The following is a 24,373-nucleotide window of genomic DNA, read 5'->3' as shown; positions in this document are numbered from 1 at the left end:
GAGGGGTGAACTAATAGCAGTAATATCCCAAGTGAGAGAGGAAAAAAAGGAACAGTTAAGCGAGGCAGAGAAAACTCTAACTGCAGCAGAAACTACACATATCCAAAATCCTACAGAGCACACATATGAACAGCTTCTATCTGCAAGGAGTTCCCTTAGTCGGGCCACTGTTTCACTAACAAGAAAGGCAGTGCTATATCAAAATCAGCGCATTTTTGAGCAGGGGGACAAGAGTAGCAAACTTCTAGCCTACCTGTCTAAACCCCAGAACAACTCTACAGCAATATCCCACATTCGCCAAGATGATGGCACACTTACCACAGAACCCAAAACTATAGCACAACAATTTGCCTCCTACTATAAAAACCTATACACAACTACAGTCACTTACCCTAAGGCACAACTAGCACAATACCTAACAAGTATCCCCGTTCCAAAACTAACCCCAGCAGATAAGGCATACCTTGATGCCCCAATTACAAGGCAAGAAATTGCCGACGCAATTGCTACCCTTCCCCCCAGGTCCAGATGGACTACCAGCCAACTGGTATAAGGCACTATCTGAAAATATTCCCACCAAACTATTAGAAACCTTGCAATATGCTTATGATAACCAAGCGCTACCCGCCTCCTTTGCTGAGGCGCTAATAGTGGTCATTCCGAAGCCGGGTAAGGATCCTTCCCTCTGCTCCTCATACCGCCCCATTTCTCTAATCAATACAGATGCCAAAATCCTGGCCAAAATTCTGGCGGTGAGGCTTCAACGGGTGGTCCCTGACCTTGTACACCCTGATCAATCAGGCTTTATGCCTGGGAGATCCACTGACAGTAATCTAAGAAGACTCTTTACCAACCTACAAATCCCTGACTTAGAGACGGGCACCAGAGCTGTGGCCTCCCTTGACTCCGCCAAAGCTTTTGATTCAATTGAATGGGGATACCTATGGGAAGTTCTGTCCGGCTTCGGCTTTGGTCAATCATTTTTAAAGTGGATCAAGCTGTTATACCAACACCCCACAGCAAGAGTCCGAGTAAATGGGATTACATCTCTCCCATTCTCTCTGGAAAGAGGGACTCGTCAAGGCTGTCCCCTCTCACCAGTACTATTTGCCCTAGCAATAGAGCCCCTAGCCATACTAATCAGGAACACCCCGGGTATTAAGGGCCTTACGTACGGTAATATCAAAGAAAAAGTATCACTATATGCAGATGACCTACTAATATATCTTGCAGATCCCAGGGATTCGCTGACCTCTCTGCTGCAACTAGTGGACAACTTTGGCCATTATTCCGGTCTGCGAATCAACTGGGTTAAATCAATCCTTTGTCCTGTAGATCCGCTCCAACCACAACCCGTAGTACCCAATATACCTCTAAAGTGGGCCAACCAATTTAAATATTTGGGGGTCTGGATAACTGTGGATTCTAGTAAATACATCTCACTCAACCTAGACTCCTTACTTTTAGATCTTAAAACCCGACTGGCACAATGGTCCAAACTACCACTCTCACTCTGGGGTCGCATAAATATAATAAAAATGATATACCTTCCCAAATTTCTATACATACTACATAACGCCCCGGTCTTTATCCCTAAAACTTTTTTTAAGAAGCTCAATCAGATTATCCTACCGTTTGTCTGGAATAATCGGCCCCTAGAATGGCCTGGACAAAACTTTGCGCTCCCCCAACCGAAGGAGGCCTAGCCCTCCCTCACTTTTACTATTACTACTTAGCCGCACAGATACACTACTTACACTGGTGTTTTATTCATGACCCTTATAATCCAAATATGCAGCTTCAGGCAACAATACTAGGCTCACTGGAAGGTCTAAGTAATTTCCCATATCGACACCTTAAAGACACAGGCCCACTGCCAACAACTTTAACTACCCCGTATAAAGCTTGGACCATAGCACTCACACTACTCAAACACCCGCCACCCTTACTTACGCCTAGGCTACCTCTCTGGGGCAACCAATACCTACCACAACTTAGGTCACTACACAACTTCATATACTGGCCTCGTCACAATATCAAATACCTGGGAGATCTAACAGAACACGCAACCTTCCCAACATACACACAGATCCGAGAGAAAGCTCAACAACCTGCTCTCCCCTTTTACAAATACTTGCAACTGCGGTCAGCGTTCAGGGACCAATTTGACACCCTCACCCCCCCAGCTCACCTCCTTAACAGTGGAGGTAACCCTTCATTCCAACAACCCAGCAAAGCTCACTTCAAATCTTTACCACAACTTACTCTCAGTAGGCCCCAAACCCTTTAATTCTGCACAAATATGGTGGACCTCTCAAATACCAACACTTACCCAAGATGACTGGGAAGAGGCAACAGACTCTATGTATAACTGTCTCATTTCAACTAAAGACAGATTAGTACAGTATAAAACCTTTCATCACCTGTATATCACACCATTAAGGTTGCGCCAGATGGGCCGTACCCCAACAGATAAGTGCCCAAGATGTGCAACAAGCCCTGCTAACTTCTTTCATATGATCTGGTCATGTCCCCACATTGCTAAGTTCTGGTCAGAAGTCATTAAATATTTATCAAATAACCTAGCCTTCCCCACTGTGACTGCACCTGAAACCTGCTTGCTAGGAGTCCTAGACAGTATAATTGCCCAAAATAGCTCCCGGATACGATACAGAATACTGTTGTTCTATGCAAAAAAAACAGTCGCTATGCATTGGATGGGCCTTACCCTGCCCACCATTACAGCCTGGAAGAACCTAGTGAACGCGGTTGCCCCTCTGTATAAACTTACATATGAAATTAGGGGCGCACCTGACAAATTTAACAAAGTCTGGGGCCCTTGGTGTGATCTAGAGGGTAATTGAGTGATCCTGCTCCCAGTCACAAAGTAAGCACCCCAATGTCTTCCCACCTTGTTCTGCCACACCCTGAACACGTAGTTTAGTAGGGTGATGGACCCAAGATCCTGTAACTACTTCCAGATATACACACACACTCTGTAATGTCATACCTATCCATTCAATGCTAGTAATAATGATAAAGGTAGACCTGGAAAAGAAAGACTAACGTGTCTCCTCTATTGCATTGTTAAATGTGTTATTTTGTGTTTTGTTTGTATGAAAAGTTAATAAAATACACCTTTCAAAAAAAAATTTATATTGTTTTTGTGTATATACCCTGTGTGAGCCGAATCCAGAAAATATGGAATAGATAACATACTGTCTCTTTTCTTTTTGGTAATTATCTGTGGGACAGGGACCTCAATTATCTTGTCTCTTTTCACGTAGCTCTGTGGAAAGCAATGGAAATTAATATTAATTATTGTACTTTGTATTATTTATCTATTATTGTAATGACCCCGTCTATTAATTTATTGTTCTGCTGTACAGTGCTGCGTGTATAAATAGCATTAAATAATAAAAATATACATACACACATTTTCTGACATCAGTAGTAGGAAAACTTCTGGAAGGGGTAATAAGGGATAGGGTACTTGAATACATTGCAGTTAACAATACTATTAGTTTGTGCCAGCATGGTTTTATGCGTAACAGATCTTGCCAGACTAATTTAGTCGCCTTTTATGAGGAGGTGAGTAGGAACCTCGATGCTGGAATGGCAGTTGATGTCATCTACTTGGGCTTTGCTAAAGCATTTGATACAGTACCTCACAGAAGGTTAATGATCAAATTGAGGAATATTGGCCTAGAACATAATATTTGTAATTGGATAGAGAACTGGCTGAAGGATAGAGTACAAAGAGTGGGGGTAAATGAAACATTTTCTAATTGGACCAGTGTGGTTAGTGGAGTACCGCAGGGGTCAGTCCTTGGTCCTTTGCTTTTTAACTTGTTTATTAATGACCTGGAGGTGGGCATAGACAGTACTGTTTCTATTTTTGCTGATGACACAAAATTGTGCAAAACTATAAGTTCCATGCAGGATGCTGCCGCTTTGCAGAGCGATTTGACAAAATTAGAAAACTGGGCAGCAAACTGGAAAATGAGGTTCAATGTTGATAAGTGCAAGGTTGTGCATTTTGGTAGAAATAATATAAACGCGAACTATCTACTGAATGGTAGTGTGTTGGGGGGATCCTTAATGGAGAAGGATCTGGGGGGTTTTGTTGATAACAAGTTGTCTAATGCCAGGCAGTGTCATTCTGTGGCTACTACAGCAAATAAAGTGCTGTCTTGTATAAAAAAGGGCATTGACTCAAGGGATGAGAACATAATTTTGCCGCTTTATAGGTCCCTGGTAAGGCCTCACCTTGAGTATGCAGTGCAGTTTTGGGCTCCAGTCCTTAAGAAGGATATTAATGAGCTGGAGAGAGTGCAGAGACTGCAACTAAACTGGTAAAGGGGATGGAAGATTTAAACTATGAGGTGAGACTGTCGAGGTTGGGGTTGTTTTCTCTGGAAAAGAGGCGCTTGCGAGGGGACATGATTACTCTGTACAAGTACATTAGAGGGGATTATAGGCAGATGGGGGGTGTTCTTTTTTCCCATAAAAACAATCAATGCACCAGAGGTCACCCCTTTAGATTAGAGGAAAGGAGTTTCCATTTGAAGCAGCGTAGGTGGTTTTTCACGGTGAGGGCAGTGAGGTTGGGGAATGCCCTTCCTAGTGATGTGGTAATGGCAGATTCTGTTAATGCCTTTAAGAGGGGCCTAGATGAGTTCTTGAACAATCAAAATATCCAAGGATATTGTGATACTAATATCTACAGTTAGTACTAGTGGTTGTATTTATAGTTTATGTATGTGAGTGCATAGATTGGTAGGTGTGGGTTAGGTGTGCTGGGTTTACTCGGATGGGTTGAACTTGATGGACTCTGGTCTTTTTTTCAACCCTATGTAACTATGTAACTATACAAGTGACCTGCAGCTGAAGACTAAAGGTGCCCATACACATGAAGATTCGCTCGTTTGGCGAGGTCGCCAAGTGAGTGGATCTTCACCCTATATCCCCACCTACGGGTCGGCGATATCAGGGAACATGTAGACTAATTCGATCGTTTGGCCCTGAGGCCAAACGGTCAAATTATAATGGTGGCAATAGGGCAGTCGGTTCGGGGACCGCATCAACGAGCCAATGCGGTCCCTGATCCAACTAAATCTTTTAACCTGCCCAATTGATATCTGGCCAATTTCAGGGCAGATATCGGTTGGGCATGCCCCTCGCTCCTGCCCCTACACGGGCCGATAAGCTGCCGAATCAGTCCAAGGGACCGATATCGGCAGCTACAATCGGCCCGTGTATGGCCACCTTAAGCTTGGATACAATAATTAGATTGCTGCCTATGGTTGCCATTAGTTTGTAGCAAGTCCTTCCGCCACCAGCCTGCCTCTGATCCAACTCCTGCCCTTCGGTGCAACCTCAATTATGTCTGACTTCACCCCCAGTTGCATCACGGACCCGCCCCTGACATCATGGACACCCATGGTAACCAGGTTTTCTTTTCTTTGTATGTGTAAATTCATCTCTTTTAGCAGTCCTGCCCCTCCTATCCCCAGTCCAAAAGAAAGGGGTGTAGGGGAGCATCATGGGGCCTGCTACCTGCAATAGCAGGAAGGCCAGAGACACCCCACAGTATAGTAGTGGTATTGGAAATTTCCCTCCCACACTCCCAAACCAGCCTTCCTCCATACTGTAACATGCAGCTGACCCAATCTGGTGACATGATAAATAAGTGGGGTGTTAATGATGATGCCACTTAAAGGGAGGGGGATTAGTACAAGTGCATTGTACTGTTTTAGGTCTGAAACTGACACCCCTTGATATATGCCTGGCACTAAGTTTCTCTCCCCAAACCCCCCCTTTGTCAGTGGCGTTCCTGCAAGTGGCCCATGGCCTCTGGGTGCTGCACCTCACTCAAAGCTTTAAATCAGATCCATTCTACACCAAAGGCACCTGTGTCCCTGTATGTATGCCATTTGTTCCTTGCAGCTGCTCAGATTTTCCCTTTTCACTAGAGTATGGTTAGCAGATTGAAATCCGGGGACACTTGTGGAGGCTGCAAGCAAAGTTTTCTTAGGCAATGCTCACTTTTCACCATATTCCCCTCAGTCATACCCACCCTAGAATTGCCACGCGTCTGGTTTTGACCGGGCTGTCCGGGTCAAAAGTGCCTGCCTGCCCCATGCCCGGAGAAAGAAGTTGGCAAAGGTGAGAACCCTAACCCACTCACAGAGAGGTCATTGGCATTCTGGGGGGGGGGGATCAGCAGCACATTGTGGGTTTGACGAGGGGTCTAAAACCAGGTAACTCTCAGGAAACCCAAGGAAGGTGACAGCCAATCAATCCTCACACAAAGATGACACATGGCATACATTACCTACAAAGGGGCACTAATGGTAATAAATAAAAATTTCTAGCCCCCACCATAAGGGGGTCGGGAAGGTTCAGTTGCACCAGTGCTTCCTAGTGTCATATGTGCCCTACGCGTTTTGTCACCACAACATGTGACTTCATGTGACTGGATGTACTCTGTCACAAGATTCTTATAACTTTTACTCTAATCTGCGTCACAGGAGGGGATGGAATGAAGCATCGCTAATTTTCTTTATTTAACAGAAGCCACAATCACATATTCATAGAAGCAAATGAAATAACTGCATGAAACTAAGTCGCACTATCATTTATGACAAATGTCAATTGCTTACTTTAAGGGAAGTATTTTTATTATCATTTTTCAGAGACTATAGTAATAGAGCGTATAGAGTATAGTATAGTTTCAGAGAGTATAGTAATAGAGCGTATAGAGTATAGTTTCAGAGAGTATAGTAATAGAGCGTATAGAGTATAGTATAGTTTCAGAGAGTATAGTAATAGAGCGTATAGAGTATAGTATAGTTTCAGAGAGTATAGTAATAGAGCGTATAGAGTATAGTTTCAGAGAGTATAGTAATAGAGCGTATAGAGTATAGTATAGTTTCAGAGAGTATAGTAATAGAGCGTATAGAGTATAGTATAGTTTCAGAGAGTATAGTAATAGAGCGTATAGAGTATAGTATAGTTTCAGAGAGTATAGTAATAGTAGAGGGGTATCGGAGCCGACCATTTTTTCCATTCAGAATCTGATCGCCCTGCTCAGGTAACATGACTTATTAATAATTGTTCAAGTCAATTCCAACAAGAAATCACTACAAATACCCCCAATCATTATTCCGGGTCCCCAAATAATTGCTGCTTACAGCTAGTGCAGTATAAATCATTTTCAGTGTCCCAAATACCCTATTTTCTTGTTAAGGGTTTAAGCGTAAATCACTCATTCAGGCTATAAGGGGCCTTTGTTTTTAATTTATATATCTATTAACATTCCTTTTGTAATAATTTAATGTCCAGGAATTGTCTCCTGACTCTTCCTGTTACATTTAGTGATAGAAATGAGCAGAAAAGCACCAAAAGACACTTTCAGTGTTGGACTGGCATATCTAGGGCCCGGCCTACCACCTCAGCCGCAAACTTCTGCCCACCACTGCTGCCAACACACCCACGGCTGCTGGCACAACCCAGCCCACATATCCCAGGGGAATAAGCACCATAAAAAAATTAAAGCAGCTCACAGGCAGAGAATCAACCCCTGCACTTCATGCCTGGACTCGGAGCCATTGTGTCACCGGCTACAGGCACTCAGAGTGGATTTCGGAGCCAATTGCATACTCGCACATATTTCAGCACTGAAATCCACTCCGTGTGCCTGCACCCTGGCAGATGCAATGGCTCCGGGCACGGGCACAGGAAAAATCTGATGCCAGTGTTTATCCGCAGGCTAAGATTCAGCCCTGTTGGCCTAAACCATCTGCTAGGAAAGGGAGTCCCCCCCCCAAAAGATGTAGTAGACCAACCTGTCAATCAAACTCTGACCCAACCTTATTGCATCAGTAGAAAACACTTCTCCCAGATGTCAAAACAGGATCCTATGATAGAATACCCACGCAACCCAGCCTGGAATGGCAAGGCTCTCCGAATGCTACAAACAACTACAAACTAAACAGGGACACAAATTCTCATCTTTGTGTAAATTGAAAGAAAAGCTTCAACTTCAACTCGTACCTCAACAATGGCAATATATCCTAACGGCCCCTAAAGGCAACTCGCTGTACAAATCATATAGAGACACACATCAAAGTGACCCAGAGATGGCACCTAACCCCTAAACCCATAGCATTAATAATCCCACATTACCCAAAGCAATGCTGAGACAATGTGCACAACAAGGGCCACTTCTACATGTGGTGGCAATGCCCCTCGCGCAACACTTTTTAATATGCAACAGACTTGGATGTGACCTACCAGTACAATCTGGGAGTTATAATATTATTTAATATTACCAGACAGAAATGTGCGCTTACTTCGTAGTCACCAAGATCACAACAGCCACAGAAGGAAAATCTGAAATGCAACATATCTAACATAGGAAGGATGTGCCCTCACGTACTAAAAAGGATAATGTACCCCCTAATGTAAATGATAAGGATATTAGAAGTCACTGAGGGTTCTGTGCCCATATAAAGGCACAAGGCTGCAGGCTGAGTTATACCTCTGAGTATCACTCTTGTATTATAAGGGATAATGTACCCCCTACTGTAAATGATAAGGATATTAGAAGTCACTGAGGGTTCTGTGCCCATATAAAGGCACAAGGCTGCAGGCTGAGTTATACAGGGAACTCTGAGTATCACTCATGTATTATAAGGGATAATGTACCCCCTACTGTAAATGATAAGGATATTAGAAGTCACTGAGGGTTCTGTGCCCATATAAAGGCACAAGGCTGCAGGCTGAGTTATACAGGGAACTCCGAGTATCACTCATGTATTATAAGGGATAATGTACCCCCTACTGTAAATGATAAGGATATTAGCAGTCACTGAGGGGTTCTGTGACCATATAAAGGCACAAGGCTGCAGGCTGAGTTATACAGGGAACTCTGAATATCATTCATTTATTATAAGGAATAATGTACCCCCTACTGTAAATGATAAGGATATTAGAAATCATTGAGGGGTTGTGCAACCATATAATGACACAATGTACATCCAGCCATCACTCTCCTGTCATTCTATTCAATGTACTACATGTGTAGCAGTGCTGCTGTATACATCTACAGGTACAGCAATCCTAACACTGTCAAATTACATTCCCTCTGTCCCAATGAGGTGCTTACTGGCAGACATTGAGACCAAAGCTGCCCCCATAGCTTCCCAGTAGTGACCATCAGCCCTTCCCACAATCCTCAGTAAGGCAATGAAAGCACAAAGCCACATTACCAGCTAGCGGTGTAAATACATTAGTAAATATATAACCGCTTTGTGGGCTATCTGTTCATTATTAAATATATTCCCTTTACACACAGCCAATAAAAGAGTGAAACGGTGCCTGCTCGTTATTTGTATCTTCAGGCTCCTGAGCGCACAATCTGAGGGAAATTAATAGCAGGAATCATGCCCCCGGCTGTAGCTTTGCACAAGCTCCCTGGCTCCTGAACTCTCTGGCAGATGAGCCCCATGGAGTTGTCAGTGCAGAGACCAGGGGAGGGGTCAGGCTGCTCCCGCTACAGCTCACATATTGCTACAGCCCCATCTTACTTTTTCCCGCCCTGCGCCACGGCCTGGGTTCGCTGTTTGCAGACGCTCCCTGGCGGTTTCCAGACTCCCCGTTTCAAACCTCTCCTGGTGGGGAAGGGACCAGCTCTGTAGCACTCCCGGAGACTCTCCCGGCTTAGGGGCATCTTCTGCTGCTGCTCTGGGAACCCCTGTAAGGAAGGGAACAATACGATCAGGGGGTGAGGGGCCCCAAGGGATCCCTCAGCTTCTCCAAGTGATTTGTGTGGTCTCAATAAGGGCAGGCTCTTAAAAGGACAGCTTTAGCTAGTTACTACGGCCCCTAACTCTTATACTGACCCCATTTTGGGCTCTGAGATCAATCCACTGTTTGCGGCCTCTGTGCCTGGGGGTTATCAGGCCACCTGCATTCAATGGGTTAATTATGGAATGTTAGGGGTTAATAACCACACATTGAGGGCTTTTGGCTGCTGGCAGCAGAATGGCTGGATGGTGCAACTGAGGGTTCTGATGAAAATATTAATAAAATATAGTAACATTTAATATTTAAAGGCCCTTTCCTTCTGCTTTTAGAGGTGTATGATGCAAATCCCCAAACTTATTCCTGAATCCTTAATGTAAAATTACAGAGAACAATGTAGTTTGGCTGGGGGCACATTCTGCCCCGCCAGTATAGTCCTACTAAATAAGTAGTAAATCAACTGATAATTATTTCATTTTAGGGAAATCCACTATTTTGGGATTTGTCCGGACCATAAACCCTTCATAAAAGAATTGGCTGAATCCAAATCCTGGCAAAAAGGCCGAAGACCACACCGAATCGTGGATTTGGTGAATCCCTATTTCATTTCCATCTAACATCAACCGATAACCAATACAAAAGTTAACTTTTAGTATGTTATAGAATTGCCTGTTCTAAGCAACTTTTCAATTTGTCTTCATTGTTTATTTCTTATAGTTTTTTATTTTTTTGCCTTTTTCTCCTAACCATTTGCAGCTCACTGACCCCGGCAGCCAAAAAACATTGCTCTGTGAGGCTACAATTTCATTGTTATTGTTACTTTTTATAACACGTTTTTCTATTCAGGCCCTCTCCTATTCATTTACCATCCTCTCATTCAAACTGCTCACTGGTCTCTAAGGTAATTTGGACCCTAGCAACCAGATAGCTGGTAAAACGCCAAACTGCAGAGCTGCTGAACAAAAAGTGAAACAAATAAAAAACTACAAATAAAAAATTTATTACGGAAATGCAGGACATTCAATGAAATATCCAGGACAGCGGGATGGGCTATAAAAAACGGGACCGTCCCGCAAAAAGCGGGACAGTTGGGGGGTATGTCCTTATCACTTGTGCCTTGGTGAACACCTGGGGCCCACCCACAATAATAATCATATTAAGGGGTAAAGATCCTTCCCAGTTCTGACCATTCTGCACATACAGGGAGGCTTCATACACATGAGCAATCCACATCTTGCTCAGTCAGTTACATATTAGGTACATTCTGCTGACCGCACTGGTTTCTGTGCAGTCATACAAGTTGTAGCCACATAGATTGCTAATTAGCCACTCAGCATGGGAGGTTTATATCCAGAATTATTATGTGAGGTGGCAAACAGACAACTGTCAGACTCGGTGCTGGGTTTTGGTTAAAAAGAACCCAATAGTTGGAATGTTGCATCTCTGAGAAAGCTGTGGGCTGGTTGGGAGGGGGCTATTAGGCTAAAGTTTTTTTAAAGACTATAGTTTTGGAAAATAATATTTGTTAATTTTTAAGTTAAAGGGGATCTCCAGCTTCCAACCAAAATTTGTTAAAGAGCCCCACACAATACATCCCCTTTAAATCAACAACTGCTTCAGTTTCAAAAACTATGATACATGTACATATTATATTGAGTCAGAAGTGATTTTTAGCCAAACGGTGACTGTCACACATTGTGGAACTGTAGTTGTATGTGCGGTGAGAGTCAGGATCAAACAGTATTGTAACTAAGTTATATATCAGCGCCTGTTGGGCAAATGGGGAAAGCATGAAATAAAAAAGGAAAGAAATTAGAGATATAAAGGGTCATTTACTTACACGCGTGCAAAGTGCAATCTGGGACCAATTCACCATGGTTTTTAGTCAGATGCAACAGTTTTTCCTAGTATAGCTTTATAAATAAACTTATTCATAGATAAATACAAGAATCTACCAGTACAAGATACATCATCAAAATGCCCTTTTTGCAACATCAGTAACGACTAAGGAGGCTAAATTATACTTTATATATTGTTTATTAATATATATTATATACAAAATGTATTTGTACACTATATATATTAATGTATCGTTTAATATCGTTTACATAAACAAATAGGACATAACATTTTTTTCATGTATATATAATACATTTATTTATATTTTCTTTTATAAAAGAAAGACATTTTGGAATACTATATTCCAGAGTAAGATTATTCGGTGCAGCTGCATCAAGTGGATCTTCACATGGAGATCTCTGACGGACGGACTGGTCTAGGAAACAGTGAGAGTGCTGCAGGTCGCTCTACTGGTCCGAGACGATTGATGCATCTGGATCTATTAATGATTAAAAAATTTACAAAAATACAGTTGGAGTGCACTGAAAATGGCAAAATAACTTACTTAATACACATAAATACACCACCATATTATAATCAAATATATGTAGGAGGTTTCTGGGACATATGATTATAAGAAGCAGATATATTATATGGAAGGGAATTGGATCACAGTGTTCAGCTTCTCACTGTTTCAACCAGAAATCTCCTTGGAGCAGAGGAACAGACAAGAATTTATTCCTCAGGCACCCGGAAGACTTGAATATTCTGTGGTGGTAACAGAGGCCTGTGGGGCCCTGGACAAGATTTGCTCTAGGGCCCCCCACCCTATGCAGGCAGCTTAGCCCTCTGGGACTTTAGGGATCTTTGCCATACTAGGAATATTGGCATTTCAGTTAATTCCCTGCAAGAATGGAAAGAGTCCTTTATTATTATCCTATATACAGAGTGTGACCTACTGCTGTTAGATATTGGTTGCCATGAAGTCTGATTACATTTACCTTGTAATGATACTGCATTTAATGGTAAAACTACATACAAGAAAAAATATGAGTAATTTACTATGACCCCAAAAAGAACACTTATTGCACTGGATTTAAAAAGCTGGCACGAGGTACAGAGCGACATAGAGCAGGCATAAGGGCAGGTCTACATTGCGGCCTGCTCCCACTTTTGCTCTCTATCTTGTGCATTTAAATTACCCCTACTTGCCTCCCTCCTTCATGCAACTGATGGATATAGGGCTGCCACATGCAGACAGCTCTGTATTTATGGGGAAGAAGCCCCATGTGCTTGGTAGGGTGCAAAGTGCAGAAAACATGGCATATTGCACCATCAGCCTAACCCCACAGCATTCACACCTCTGTGAGTATCAGATGTCACCTCTCTGAAGAGTTACAAAGTGCCATTGTGAGTGGGTTAGTGGAAGAGTACATTTGCTGAGGACTTACCATACCAGTCAGTTGAACTGAAGAAGCTGCTCGGATGAGTAGTGAAACATCCTTGTTCTTGTCATTTTGACTTGCAGCAGAGGATCAGAAGACTTTATTCCTCAGGCAGCTGGAACACTCTTGTATATTCAGTGGTGGTAACAGAAGCCTGCGGGGCCCTGGGCAAGATTTGTCCAAGGGCCCACCCACCCTCCACCCACAGGCAGCTTAGCACCATGGGACTTTACGGGCCCATGATGTTTACACCACTTAGAATAATGCCATTTCTTCTAGACCATTATTATAGCAAACAGTCCATAATTATAATTCCCAGTTCTTGAGTTTAGCTTTACTCGAAGAGACTTATTCAGTGTAATTCATAATAAACATAGGCTTGATTTCTTTCCTCCTTAAAGCCTCCCATTTCATTCCCTGTAACATAAAAAAGAGCCTTTATTAGTATTATCCCCTAAATATGAAATCTCCTATCAAATGCTTATAATGCATAATGGTAATTCTATGCACGCATTGGCAATATCTGCATAAAAACTATTCTTTAAGGCCCCCATACACGGGCCGATAGAAGCTGCCGATATCGGTCCCTTGGACCGATTCGGCAGTTAATCGGCCCGTGTATGGGCAGAAACGAGCTGCCTGGTCGACCGATATCTGGCCTGAAATTGGCCAGATATCGATCGGCCAGGTTAGAAAATCCAGTCGGATCGGGGACCGCATCGGCTCATTGATGCGGTCCCGGAACCGACTGCCCATGGCCGCAAATGTAGTCAGATCGTTTGGCCCGAGCAGCTTGTTACCAGATATCGCCCACTCGTAGGATCTTATAGTGTATGGCAGTGGTCCCCAACCAGTGGCTCGGGAGGAACATGTTGCTCCCCATCCCCTTGGCTGTTGCTCCCAGTGGCCTCAAAGTAGGTGCTAATTTTTGAATTACTGGCTTGGAGGCATAAAAACCAGGTATAATGCCAAACAGAACCTCCTGTAGGCTGCCAGTCCATATAGGGGATATTAAGTAGCCAATTATAGCTCATATTGGCACCCCCAGAAACTTTTTCATGCTTGTATTGCTCTCCAACACTTTTTCTATTTAAATGTGGCTCACGGATATAAAAGGTTGGGGATCCCTGGTGTATGGGGACCTTTAGAGTTGTCATGGCAGCCCTAAAATATGATTATAAATAACTTGCAATGATACTACATTTAATGGTGAAATTAGCAGCTACAAAATGTATTTCAATATATAAGGGCCCCAGAGGATATTGTTATAATTAGGATAAGGAAACATATAAGAATACATGAGCAACAATCATATAACCAGAGAAATTCCCAAACACTTACAAAGAAGAATGGTCGTTCCATAACCGCGTGCGCTCCTTCTACAGTCGATCCCAGGCGCAGTGCGGGATTTTTATTCAGCAGCTGCACAAACAGAAATAAATGTTATATTAAAAAGGCACTGAGCATATTGCCTTCAACTCCCTGTTTTACATTTCTTGTGAAAAGCCCTTGTAGGAACCTGTATGTTTTAGATCATGTTCTAACATCCTGAATATTACTGATAAGGTGAGATATGAACCCACAGTATTATATCTATTTAAATGGATTCCAAGCCATGCAACCAAATCCTTTCACTCTTTAATAAACCCCCAAGTAGACAAACTAATGTTGACATTATAAAACTGTAAGGAAACAATTTCTCATCAGTAAGGATATTGTATGGTTAGAAAATGATGCATTGGATATTTGGCTGTGTTTCCTTCTTAGATATATATATATATACTGTATGTTGTGCCTTAGAGAATAGATGATAAAATGAATATTATGGCAGCAACTTACTCCTTGTAGTATATCACGGACATATGCAGGCAGGGTACGTGGATAGTTTGGCCTTTCATAGATAATTTTTAAACGAATCTCACAACCACTGTCTCCATCAAATGGCAACTGTAAATGTAGAAAGGTATTTGATTAGGAAGCAGGTTTTCTTAGAACAGTATAACAACCACATAGTTCATAATGGAACTTTTACAGTCCTAATATTAATTTAACTATTAGTCGCTTGCTTCATAGTAATAGAAATGATAAAGCAGGTGAAAGATATCTATAAAATATTGCTCAACATAAACTCCAGGATACAGGGGAATAGACCCCCCCCCACCTAATGGTATTTATTGTACAGCGCTGCGGAATATGTTGGCGCTTTATAAATAAATGTTAATAATGGATGCTTTACACTTACCTTTCTAAGTATCATCTCATAAATGATGACACCTAAGGCCCACCAGTCCACCGATCTGGTATAGTGAGATTCTGTGAATATTTCAGGGGCCATATATGGGCGAGTGCCGCATCGGCCATAAATTTGATCCTCAAAACCTATTCCTTTAATAGGAAAAAAGCATAAGTTAGTGGAAGTGACCTGTATTCACACAGATCTTGCCTTAGCTGTCTACATAAAAAGTGCAACATCGATTTTATGTTGTCTATTCCCATTTACATCTTCATACATGTAATACAGTTAAAAAGACCTTAACCATAATATGATAAAATACAGTAAAAAATGATTTGTAGAGATTGGTTTCTGTATTTATACAGAAATTTTCAAAGGTACCCGCTTGATATGTGTATACATATAGTTTATATATATAAACTAACTTTGCCCTCAGAGTCATATAGGAATAGGCACCGTGGCGCTTCAGACCAAATTAAATGGTCCTGATGTGCAGAACAGCCACATCTGCCCCATTGGGAACCTGCCATATTGTCAATAAATTAGAGTCTTATCCGTATCAGTGGAAAATTTTATGTAGGGTGATACTATTTTATGAACAAGCATAGTTTGTGGCACAATAAACCATCTCTTTATATAATATGAGGCCAGGGAAACGTACCAGTTTTGCTAATTCCATAGTCTGTAATTCTGGGATATCCTCTCTTATCCAACAAAATGTTTTCAGGCTTCAAATCTCTGCAAACCAAAGTGATAGGGAAATTGGAATTATTCATTCCACTAAATAGAGTTCTGAATATTCAGTAATTATATCTTTCATCTTTTAATGCAGTCATTAAGTTACGCAGCTCTAACATTCAATATTTATGAAAAATACTACACTCTAGCAGTTGGACTTAAAGGGTAAGCTAATAAATGAATTCCCACCCCATTATGTACCACCTGATCATTTATTAAGCAGTAAGCGATTGGCTGCTCAGGACTGGTTATGCTGGTTATATGGATAGTGGGGCAACAGCCTTGGGGCCAGACTGACTCAGCTGCATGTCTCCAATACTGAGTATCTAAAAGGGGAAATTGTTGTCTATGGCACAGGCCGCATATCCACCGCTCCATCATACACCTATATAATCAATACTACTTCCAGCCAGGTACCAGTAAGCCCTGCCCTTTTTAAGCTTTATAAACAGAATCATCCCTTTGAGAATAAGTCCAATGGACTTAAAACCCACAGTCCCCATTCTACTACTTCTACAGAGTAACTTTCTCTTTTTTGATTAAAAAACAACTTTCTGTGATATTTTACTTTTAACAGTGCTTCTTACCTATGGACAATGTTGTTTTCATGCAGAAATTTCAGTCCTTGCACAATGCAGGCTGCATAAAATCTGCAAATAGAAAATAGAAAAAAATCATTATTTTCCTCACTGCCCTGTGGTACCAGAGACATCACTGAACACTGAATAAGCATATGTATAATATTTCCTTTCCCTGCATATTTATATTCAGTATCCCATCAAGTAGATTATTGTTACTTGGTATTACAGGCTCAATGGGAACCTACACAGAAGCCCAATGCTACTTACATGCTGCATTTCAGTGGCAGGTCATACTTGTCCATAAGTAACCTTAGGTCACCTCCTGGGGCATATTCCATAACCAAACACTCATTGTAGTTTGTCACAAAGTAAGTGTCTAAGCCAATCAGGAATGGAGCTTTTTCCTTCTTTACCAATTGCAATATCTTCTTTTCTGTCTCAATTCTGAAAAATAAAAGCATAAGAACATGATCCTCCATGCTGGTATGATGATATATTATACATAAGGAAAGTCTTTTTTTATGTTATATTGTGTTAATCATCTATTATTAAGGCAAGCGTGTGCCTTTATGTTGCTAATATTGGGAAATGCTGGCATACATGCTTTAGCTTGTAGGACCTTGAAGCACCTTTGGTTCACCCAGTTGTTAGCTGTCAACTTTAGATATATGTACAAATTCAAGCTTGGGGTGATCATTCATTTTGGTAGGGCCCGGAAATAACACATTTTATAAGGCCCTATTATTTATATTAAGACAAAACTATTTCTCCAATAACTAAAGTGTCACTGGTTGGGAAGCACTAATAAAGCACTAACATCCCAAGATGGGTGATCAACTGAATGTTTGCTGTTTGCTTTGTTTTTTATGAATATATTCTTTTATTTACTTCCATACTTACTTTTGAGTGGCATGTTCGTCATATACATTCTTTGTAATAGCCTTAATCGCAAATTTCTTCTTTGAATGTTTGTGCTCTGCCAGAAACACCTGGAATAAAGAAAGAGTGTCTTAAGTAACCCTGATTTTGTTCCTTCCTTTCATACACTGAATATGTTTCATTTAATAGTCCTATAGGACTAAAGGTTCCCATACAAAGGCAGATTTCAGCTGTCGACTTGGGTCATTCATACTGTTTCGGCAGTTTATTGATGCACACTCACTCCAACGGGTCCTATTCCTTGTAATTGTAAACAAGCAGATCTTATAGTGTATGGCCACACTTACTCACCTGTCCAAAAGATCCTTCTCCCAGCACACTAAGGATGTTATAGTCTTCTGATTTAGATTTGGAAGGAGTTCTGGCCAACTAAAGAGAGAAACGAGAACACTGTTACTTGCGATTGATCAGATTTGGGCTGTTTTAGATTAGTGACCATTTAGTGTGGTAAAATAATTAGTACTTCAGTTTAATATTCTGTAAATAAACCTGTGTATAGGTTTTTGGACACTGGGGCTACTAACTTGCCCCATAGCAGTTACTCATAGAAAAAAAATCAAATATTTGCTTTTATTTAGTCTCTTGTCATAGATTTAGCAAAACAAGTTGCCGATTGGCTGAAATAAGTTACTAATGGTTCATCAGTGCTGTAACTTGTTGCTCAGATGAACACACTCTACTGAATAATATCTGAACTTACCTCACTTTGATGTATAGCTGGTAATGCCATTTCAAGGCAATGTGCTCGCTCTGAAGAATCTAAAAAAAGATAAAAATAACCCATAAACACCACAACATCAGGTGACCATGTAACCATAGTAAACAAATTTGTATACAAATCTCTGAGTGTAAATGCAAACTTCAATTCATTACTTATTCTACAAGGAATATATAGCAAATAGATCTAGCTGTAGGGATATTGTATGTTCACATTTCAGTTACTCCTCCCCATGGGAACAAAGAACAAAATTAGACAAGCAATCTCTAATATGTCACCTGAGGATTTCTCGATTCTATTAATGTAGTACTTTGGTCTTTGCCTTTTAGTCTGTACATCCAAACCATTGGAGTCCTTTAGATAATAAAAAACAACATTATTTTGGAGAAATAAAATGTGTACTCAGATATACAGTATAGGTGTGTCTCTCTACTTACCTCCCCTTGACTCTTGTACTCATGTGAATCTTCCAAATAATAATATCTTGGTGAAGAGTCAAGTGATCTTTCTGAGCTATCTAGTGGCTCTGGAGAATCTAGAAAATCCAACCAAAAATAATCACTTATGGTGTTTGCATTACATATTAATATGCAACATTCCCTGATACTTGGCTAGGGCAGAGTTCTATCAGTAGGATTTATTAGATTCATAGGAGTGACTATACTGAAAGTACTTCAACAATATATAAAATGAGCAAGTGAATCTTCAGATACTGCACCTGGTGGTTTCTCAGTTTCTTCCACTCGTGGTAATTTTGGTCTCACTGTAACACTTATCATAGGTGGTTCCATTTCACTTGAACCACTGGAAATGCTGTCTCCGCTGGACTCCTGTAAGTATAGAATATAAATAATTTGTAACATAAGGCTTAGTTCTTCTGCTCCCAAGAATACTGTGGTCAAATAAGTACTTCTGGCTACAGAAGGCCAAAGACATGAAAGCGACCTAATGAGTAGCCGAACACATGACCCATTCAGTGGTAGAAAAATAAAAATATACCAAGAAAACATTAATAGTCTAGTGCAGTGATCCCCAACCAGTGGCTCAGGGGGAACATGTCCCTTGGATTGCTCATTGTAAATTAAATAAAAATTGAATTAAATAAATCAAGGCCTAATACTTACAGAAGAACAATCCAGAAGACTGGACCTATCATCTTCTGAATCTGAATCAGCAATTTCCTTCTCCTGTATGGGGAATAACAATTGTAAGTTCTTGGTACAAAATGTAAGGTTAGGTGGTAGGACCGTTGGATTATTTGATATTGCAGACCTTTATTTTTTATTACATTAATCTATTTCACAATTATTAGATTTTCTTTGCTTTGTTAAAAACCATTGGAATTCACAGTGTATATTGGGAAAGTTGATTGGAATTATATTTTATTCATTAGGAAAAATGTATTTTTGGATACCCTTTATATCCCTAATATCCTTGTATTCTACATCCCTAATATACTTTGATTCTATATAATGAACCTGTTTTATGTTCATTCATTTTATTTTGCTTGTTAAAAAACAAAGTGTGGCAATGTGTGTGCAATGAATATACTGAAATATCAAGGTATAACACTTACATCATTTTTATCTTGGGTCTCGAAATCTTCAACTACATTTTCCTCGTCCTGCATAAAAACCTCTGCAGGAGAAGCACTTTGAGGACATTCTGGATCTGGATACTGTAAAGTATCTGTAAAAAAGAAGCCGAGGGATATAATCAATTAGTATAGTATTTTTCACTTGTAACTAAAATATTTTGGGCATGATTTCTTCCAGAGTTGAACTGTTAACAACTGGGAAGATAAATGCTGAAAAATTCGCATATTTTTGTACAGGGGCAGAATAAAGTGGAAACTATTTCAAATCAAATCAATTTCCGTTGTACAGGTAATAAAGACAGACCGGATCATGCCGGCTGGCTAAAGGATCTCCATATTGAGGATATTGATTGGGGGAGGTACATGCGGTTACTAATAGCATTTGTCCCTTATAATTATGGGTGTTGATCAAATTGAGTTGGGCACCAAATATTCACAGAACTATCTAATCAATTTCCCACAGTGTAAATATAATAATATATACATACTGTAAGTATGGGATATTTTTAGTTGGATTTTAATAACATTTTGATAGCCAGAGTAAAGGTGGCCATTCACAGGCAGATTCTAACTGCTATCGCTCCCTCAGACCAATTCGGCAGTTTATCGGCCTGTGTATGGGCACTAACAACGGGCCTGTCAGACCGACATCTCGATCGGGCAAGTTTGATTTTTCGTCGGATCAGGGAGCGCAAAGGTTAGTTGATGCGGCCCCAGAACCAACGGGTGCCCGTACCCGCCTTTTTAATTCAATCGTTTGGCCCCAGGGCCAAATGACTGAATTAGCCTGATATTGCCCACCTGTAGGTGGCGACATCGGGAGAAGATCCGCTTGCTTGGTGACCTCGCCAAGCGAGCGGATCTTAGCATGTATGACCTTAAGGCAAAAACTGATTCCACATATACTGTACCTAGACATTCCACAGCTTCTTTCACTATTATATATGTTGCATGTGGTTCTTTCTCCATATCCACTAATAGAGTTGCAACAGAATTTTTGTCCTCTTTCTCATCATTCAGTTCATCAATCAGACTCTCGATGGGCTCTTCTATTGCCTCATCGGTCAATACTTGAACTGGAGATTCAATGAGATTTTCAACTTTCAATTCTTCAACAAATAAGTCCTTCCCCTGTGTAACATGTTCTGTTACACAAAACTCCTGGGGTGCAGCAACATCTGGGCTACTGGACTCCTAGAATCACAAAACAAAGGTTAAATAATTATGCTTAACGGTTTGAAAAATGAAATCTACATACACACGAATATGTGATGTATTAAAACATAGGGGAAAAGGGTGGAAAAGCCCCATTACATGTAAAATACTAAAGGAGAGATTATGAGGCTTATTTATCAGGTTTTTTTTTTACCAGAACTAAACTAAGCATGAATGTCTACTTATAAAGTGTGATTGGCTAAAAACAAGGAAGGTCTATGAATAAGAAAACAAAAATCTTGAATTCCTTGTTTCCTTTAGAATTTTTTCTGCAATTACAAATAAAATTTCTGAAAACTTCCAACACCTTGAATTAAATAATTGTGATATTTTGGACAATGAACTCAATATTTTTTGCTGCAAATTTCCGCAAACATTTGCAAAACAATTCGCCAATGACGTAATGCAAAAATTTGCTGCAAATCCGTTCCTGTCGACAAGATTTGCTCATCACTACCAAAAAGTACAATTTGGGGAAATGCAAAAAATATCAACATTAATAAATGGGCCAATTAGTAAAATACATGACTTTTAGTGCTAAAAATTATGAATCAGGGAATTGAAAAAAATACAGATATTAAAGGGGGCATTAACTATTTCTTGATTGTTTTCAATTCAGGTTTCTTGGCGCCAAAAACTCAATTTTGCCATGAAAAAAACTTGATTTTTTTTCTACAATTTATTATTTAAAGAAAAGCGACAAATCCAAATGAAAGAATACAGCAGGTAAAACTTGTCGCTATCGTATAGAAGTCAATGGCATATGGCACTTTTACATCTGCTTTGTGGCTTTAGAGGTTTGAGTTTTGTGTAAAAGTTGTGGTTTTAGTGCGACAAATTGAAGTCACGACTTTCACATTTTTTCCTACAACTTTTTTCATAAATCCCCCCTAATAAACGAGCCCCTGGGGTAAATAAAATAGACAGATAAAATGACACGTTTGTGCCGGTGTTTACTCACTGTTTCAATACAGGTTGTAGGATGAACCTATAAAAGAAAAGAAAAAATAGTGAGAAAGTGAGAGTCATTCATTCATACGCACAATATCACTGCAGACAAGAAGGCAGGAACATTTGTATTATGGAGAGAAAATCTGTAGGATTACCTTCTTTCTTCTAAAGATTTTCCGAATTCTTTTAAAGAATCTTCTAAACATGTTTTTAAGTTCTGCAATAGAAAAGATGGGTAGGTCAACAAAATGCTAGAAAAGCTAATCCAAATTACAAATAAATATCCCTTATCTGGAAAACAGGTCCCATACCCGTACAGCGTTTATACTGCGCCACCTATTGTTATTCCCTATATTGATATTAAAGATATATTGATACAAAGGATGTGGAAGTGCTATTACACAACTCATTATAAAGCCATGGTTGTACAATTAGTGCTCCAATTAATGATAAAAACTAAATCATTAGACTAGAATAAAATAGTGTCAATAGTGACTGTGTCCATCTTATTATCTCCTTGTGATTAATCTGTAATTAATGAATACATGGACTGATATCTCTGTTTGATGAATATGTGTATTTAGACTTAGCATTTTCGTGCAGTTGACGGGCATTATGTACGTTTACAAAAACTCATATATACATTAATATATACATAGACTATATTATATATATATATATATATACTTATAAGCACAATATATGCATTTGTGTGTGTTGTAAATGCATAACAAATGTCTGTGTCTAAGTAGCCATAATATAACACATTCATATAAGTATTATGAATAAAAAAACGTATATAAAACCATACACTTACAGTAATTCAATAGAAAAAGCTAAAAAAGTTTTTAAAAATAGCTGTTGGTAGCAGAAAGGCACAGCGCAGGTCTGTACCGGTCGCTAGCTAACCTCCAACTGAACTGTCACAAGACTGTGACATACTGATCTGCATCATAAGCCATTGTGACATCACATGTATCCCCAGTGACACTGACTGGCTGCACTATGAGTCACAATGCTGCTTATACACCTGCAAGATGCAGCCTGGATTCAGTAGCCATCATTCCTTATGTTTAACCCTTACTATAGTGTAGCCAGAAATAAGACAAGCTGCACTTAAAAAAAATATATATTTACTCCTTTGGGGGGAACTTTAATAATAACTAGAGAGGTACATTTCCTGAAGAAAATGTGAGTGGGGACAATTAACCCCCGTTTGTCGTAGACCCATGAATGAGGTGTCAAACCATGCGGCTTATTCGGGAATGGGGTGCTATGACTTGTCTACGGGGCGGGTGGTTAATTGCCCCAGCAGGGGGCAATTAACAACCATTTGTCGTAGACCCATGAATGAGGTGTCAAACCGTGCGGCTTATTCGGGAATGGGGTGCAATGACTTTTCTGAGGGGTGATCGGTTAATTGCCCCGGCATGGGGCAATTAACCACCGTTTGTTGTAGACCCACGAATGAGGTGTCAAACCGTGCGGCTTATTCGGGAATGGGGTGCTATGACTTTTCTACGGGGTGTGCGGTTAATTGCCCCGGCATGGGGCAATTAACCACCGTTTGTCGTAGACCCATGAATGAGGGGTCAAACCGTGCGGCGTATTCGGGAATGGGGTGCTATGACTTTTCTACGGGGTGTGCGGTTAATTGCCCCGGCATGGGGCAATTAACCACCGTTTGTCGTAGACCCATGAATGAGGTGTCAAACCGTGCGGCTTATTCGGGAATGGGGTGCTATGACTTTTCAAGGGGGTGGGCAGTTAATTGCCCCAGCAGGGGGAAATTAACCACCGTTTGTCGTAGACCCATGAATGAGGTGTCAAACCGTGCGGCTTATTCGGGAATGGGGTGCTATGACTTTTCTAGGGGGTGGGCAGTTAATTGCCCCAGCAGGGGGAAATTAACCACCGTTTGTCGTAGACCCATGAATGAGGTGTCAAACCGTGCAGCTTATTCGAGAATGGGGTGCTATGACTTTTCTGAGGGGTGGGCGGTTAATTGCCCCAGCAGGGGGCAATTAACCACCGTTTGTCGTGGACCCATGAATGAGGTGTCAAACCGTGCAGCTTATTCGGGAATGGAGTGCTATGATTTTTCTGAGGGGTGGGCGGTTAATTGCCCCAGCAGGGGGCAATTAACACCCGTTTGTCGTGGACCCATGAATGAGGTGTCAAACCGTACGGCTTATTCGGGAATGGGGTGCTATGACTTTTCTAGGGGGTGGGCGGTTAATTGCCCCAGCAGGGGGCAATTAACCACCGTTTGTCGTAGACCCACGAATGATGTGTCAAACCGTGCGG

General features: G+C 40.8%; 2 protein-coding genes across 2 annotated transcripts; both read right to left on the bottom strand.

Moving 5' to 3' along the window:
- Nucleotides 1-13,106: 13,106 nt before the first annotated feature.
- LOC100488890 (serine/threonine-protein kinase N2) lies at nt 13,107-17,125 on the bottom strand. Its single transcript, XM_031891794.1, has 7 exons — nt 16,914-17,125; nt 16,653-16,715; nt 15,989-16,065; nt 15,337-15,479; nt 14,934-15,041; nt 14,436-14,516; nt 13,107-13,511 (listed from the first exon to the last, which is right to left on the bottom strand). The coding sequence occupies exons 1-7, from the start codon at nt 17,123-17,125 to the stop codon at nt 13,443-13,445; spliced, it is 753 nt and encodes a 250-aa protein (XP_031747654.1). The 3' UTR covers nt 13,107-13,442.
- Nucleotides 17,126-17,451: 326 nt separating this feature from the next.
- On the bottom strand, nt 17,452-22,478 carry LOC116406704. The gene is made up of 11 exons (XM_031891371.1): nt 22,222-22,478; nt 22,077-22,103; nt 20,812-21,094; nt 19,880-19,992; nt 19,428-19,490; nt 19,022-19,133; nt 18,741-18,838; nt 18,582-18,657; nt 18,286-18,344; nt 17,877-17,954; nt 17,452-17,635 (listed from the first exon to the last, which is right to left on the bottom strand). The coding sequence occupies exons 1-11, from the start codon at nt 22,270-22,272 to the stop codon at nt 17,543-17,545; spliced, it is 1,053 nt and encodes a 350-aa protein (XP_031747231.1). The 5' UTR covers nt 22,273-22,478; the 3' UTR covers nt 17,452-17,542.
- Nucleotides 22,479-24,373: the final 1,895 nt, after the last annotated feature.

The sequence above is a fragment of the Xenopus tropicalis genome, chromosome 8 (genome assembly GCF_000004195.4).
Source record: "Xenopus tropicalis strain Nigerian chromosome 8, UCB_Xtro_10.0, whole genome shotgun sequence".
NCBI classification, from domain to species: Eukaryota; Metazoa; Chordata; class Amphibia; order Anura; family Pipidae; genus Xenopus; species Xenopus tropicalis.
The sequence above is the reverse complement of the archived record's forward strand: the minus strand, read 5'-3'. Positions and strand labels throughout refer to the sequence as shown.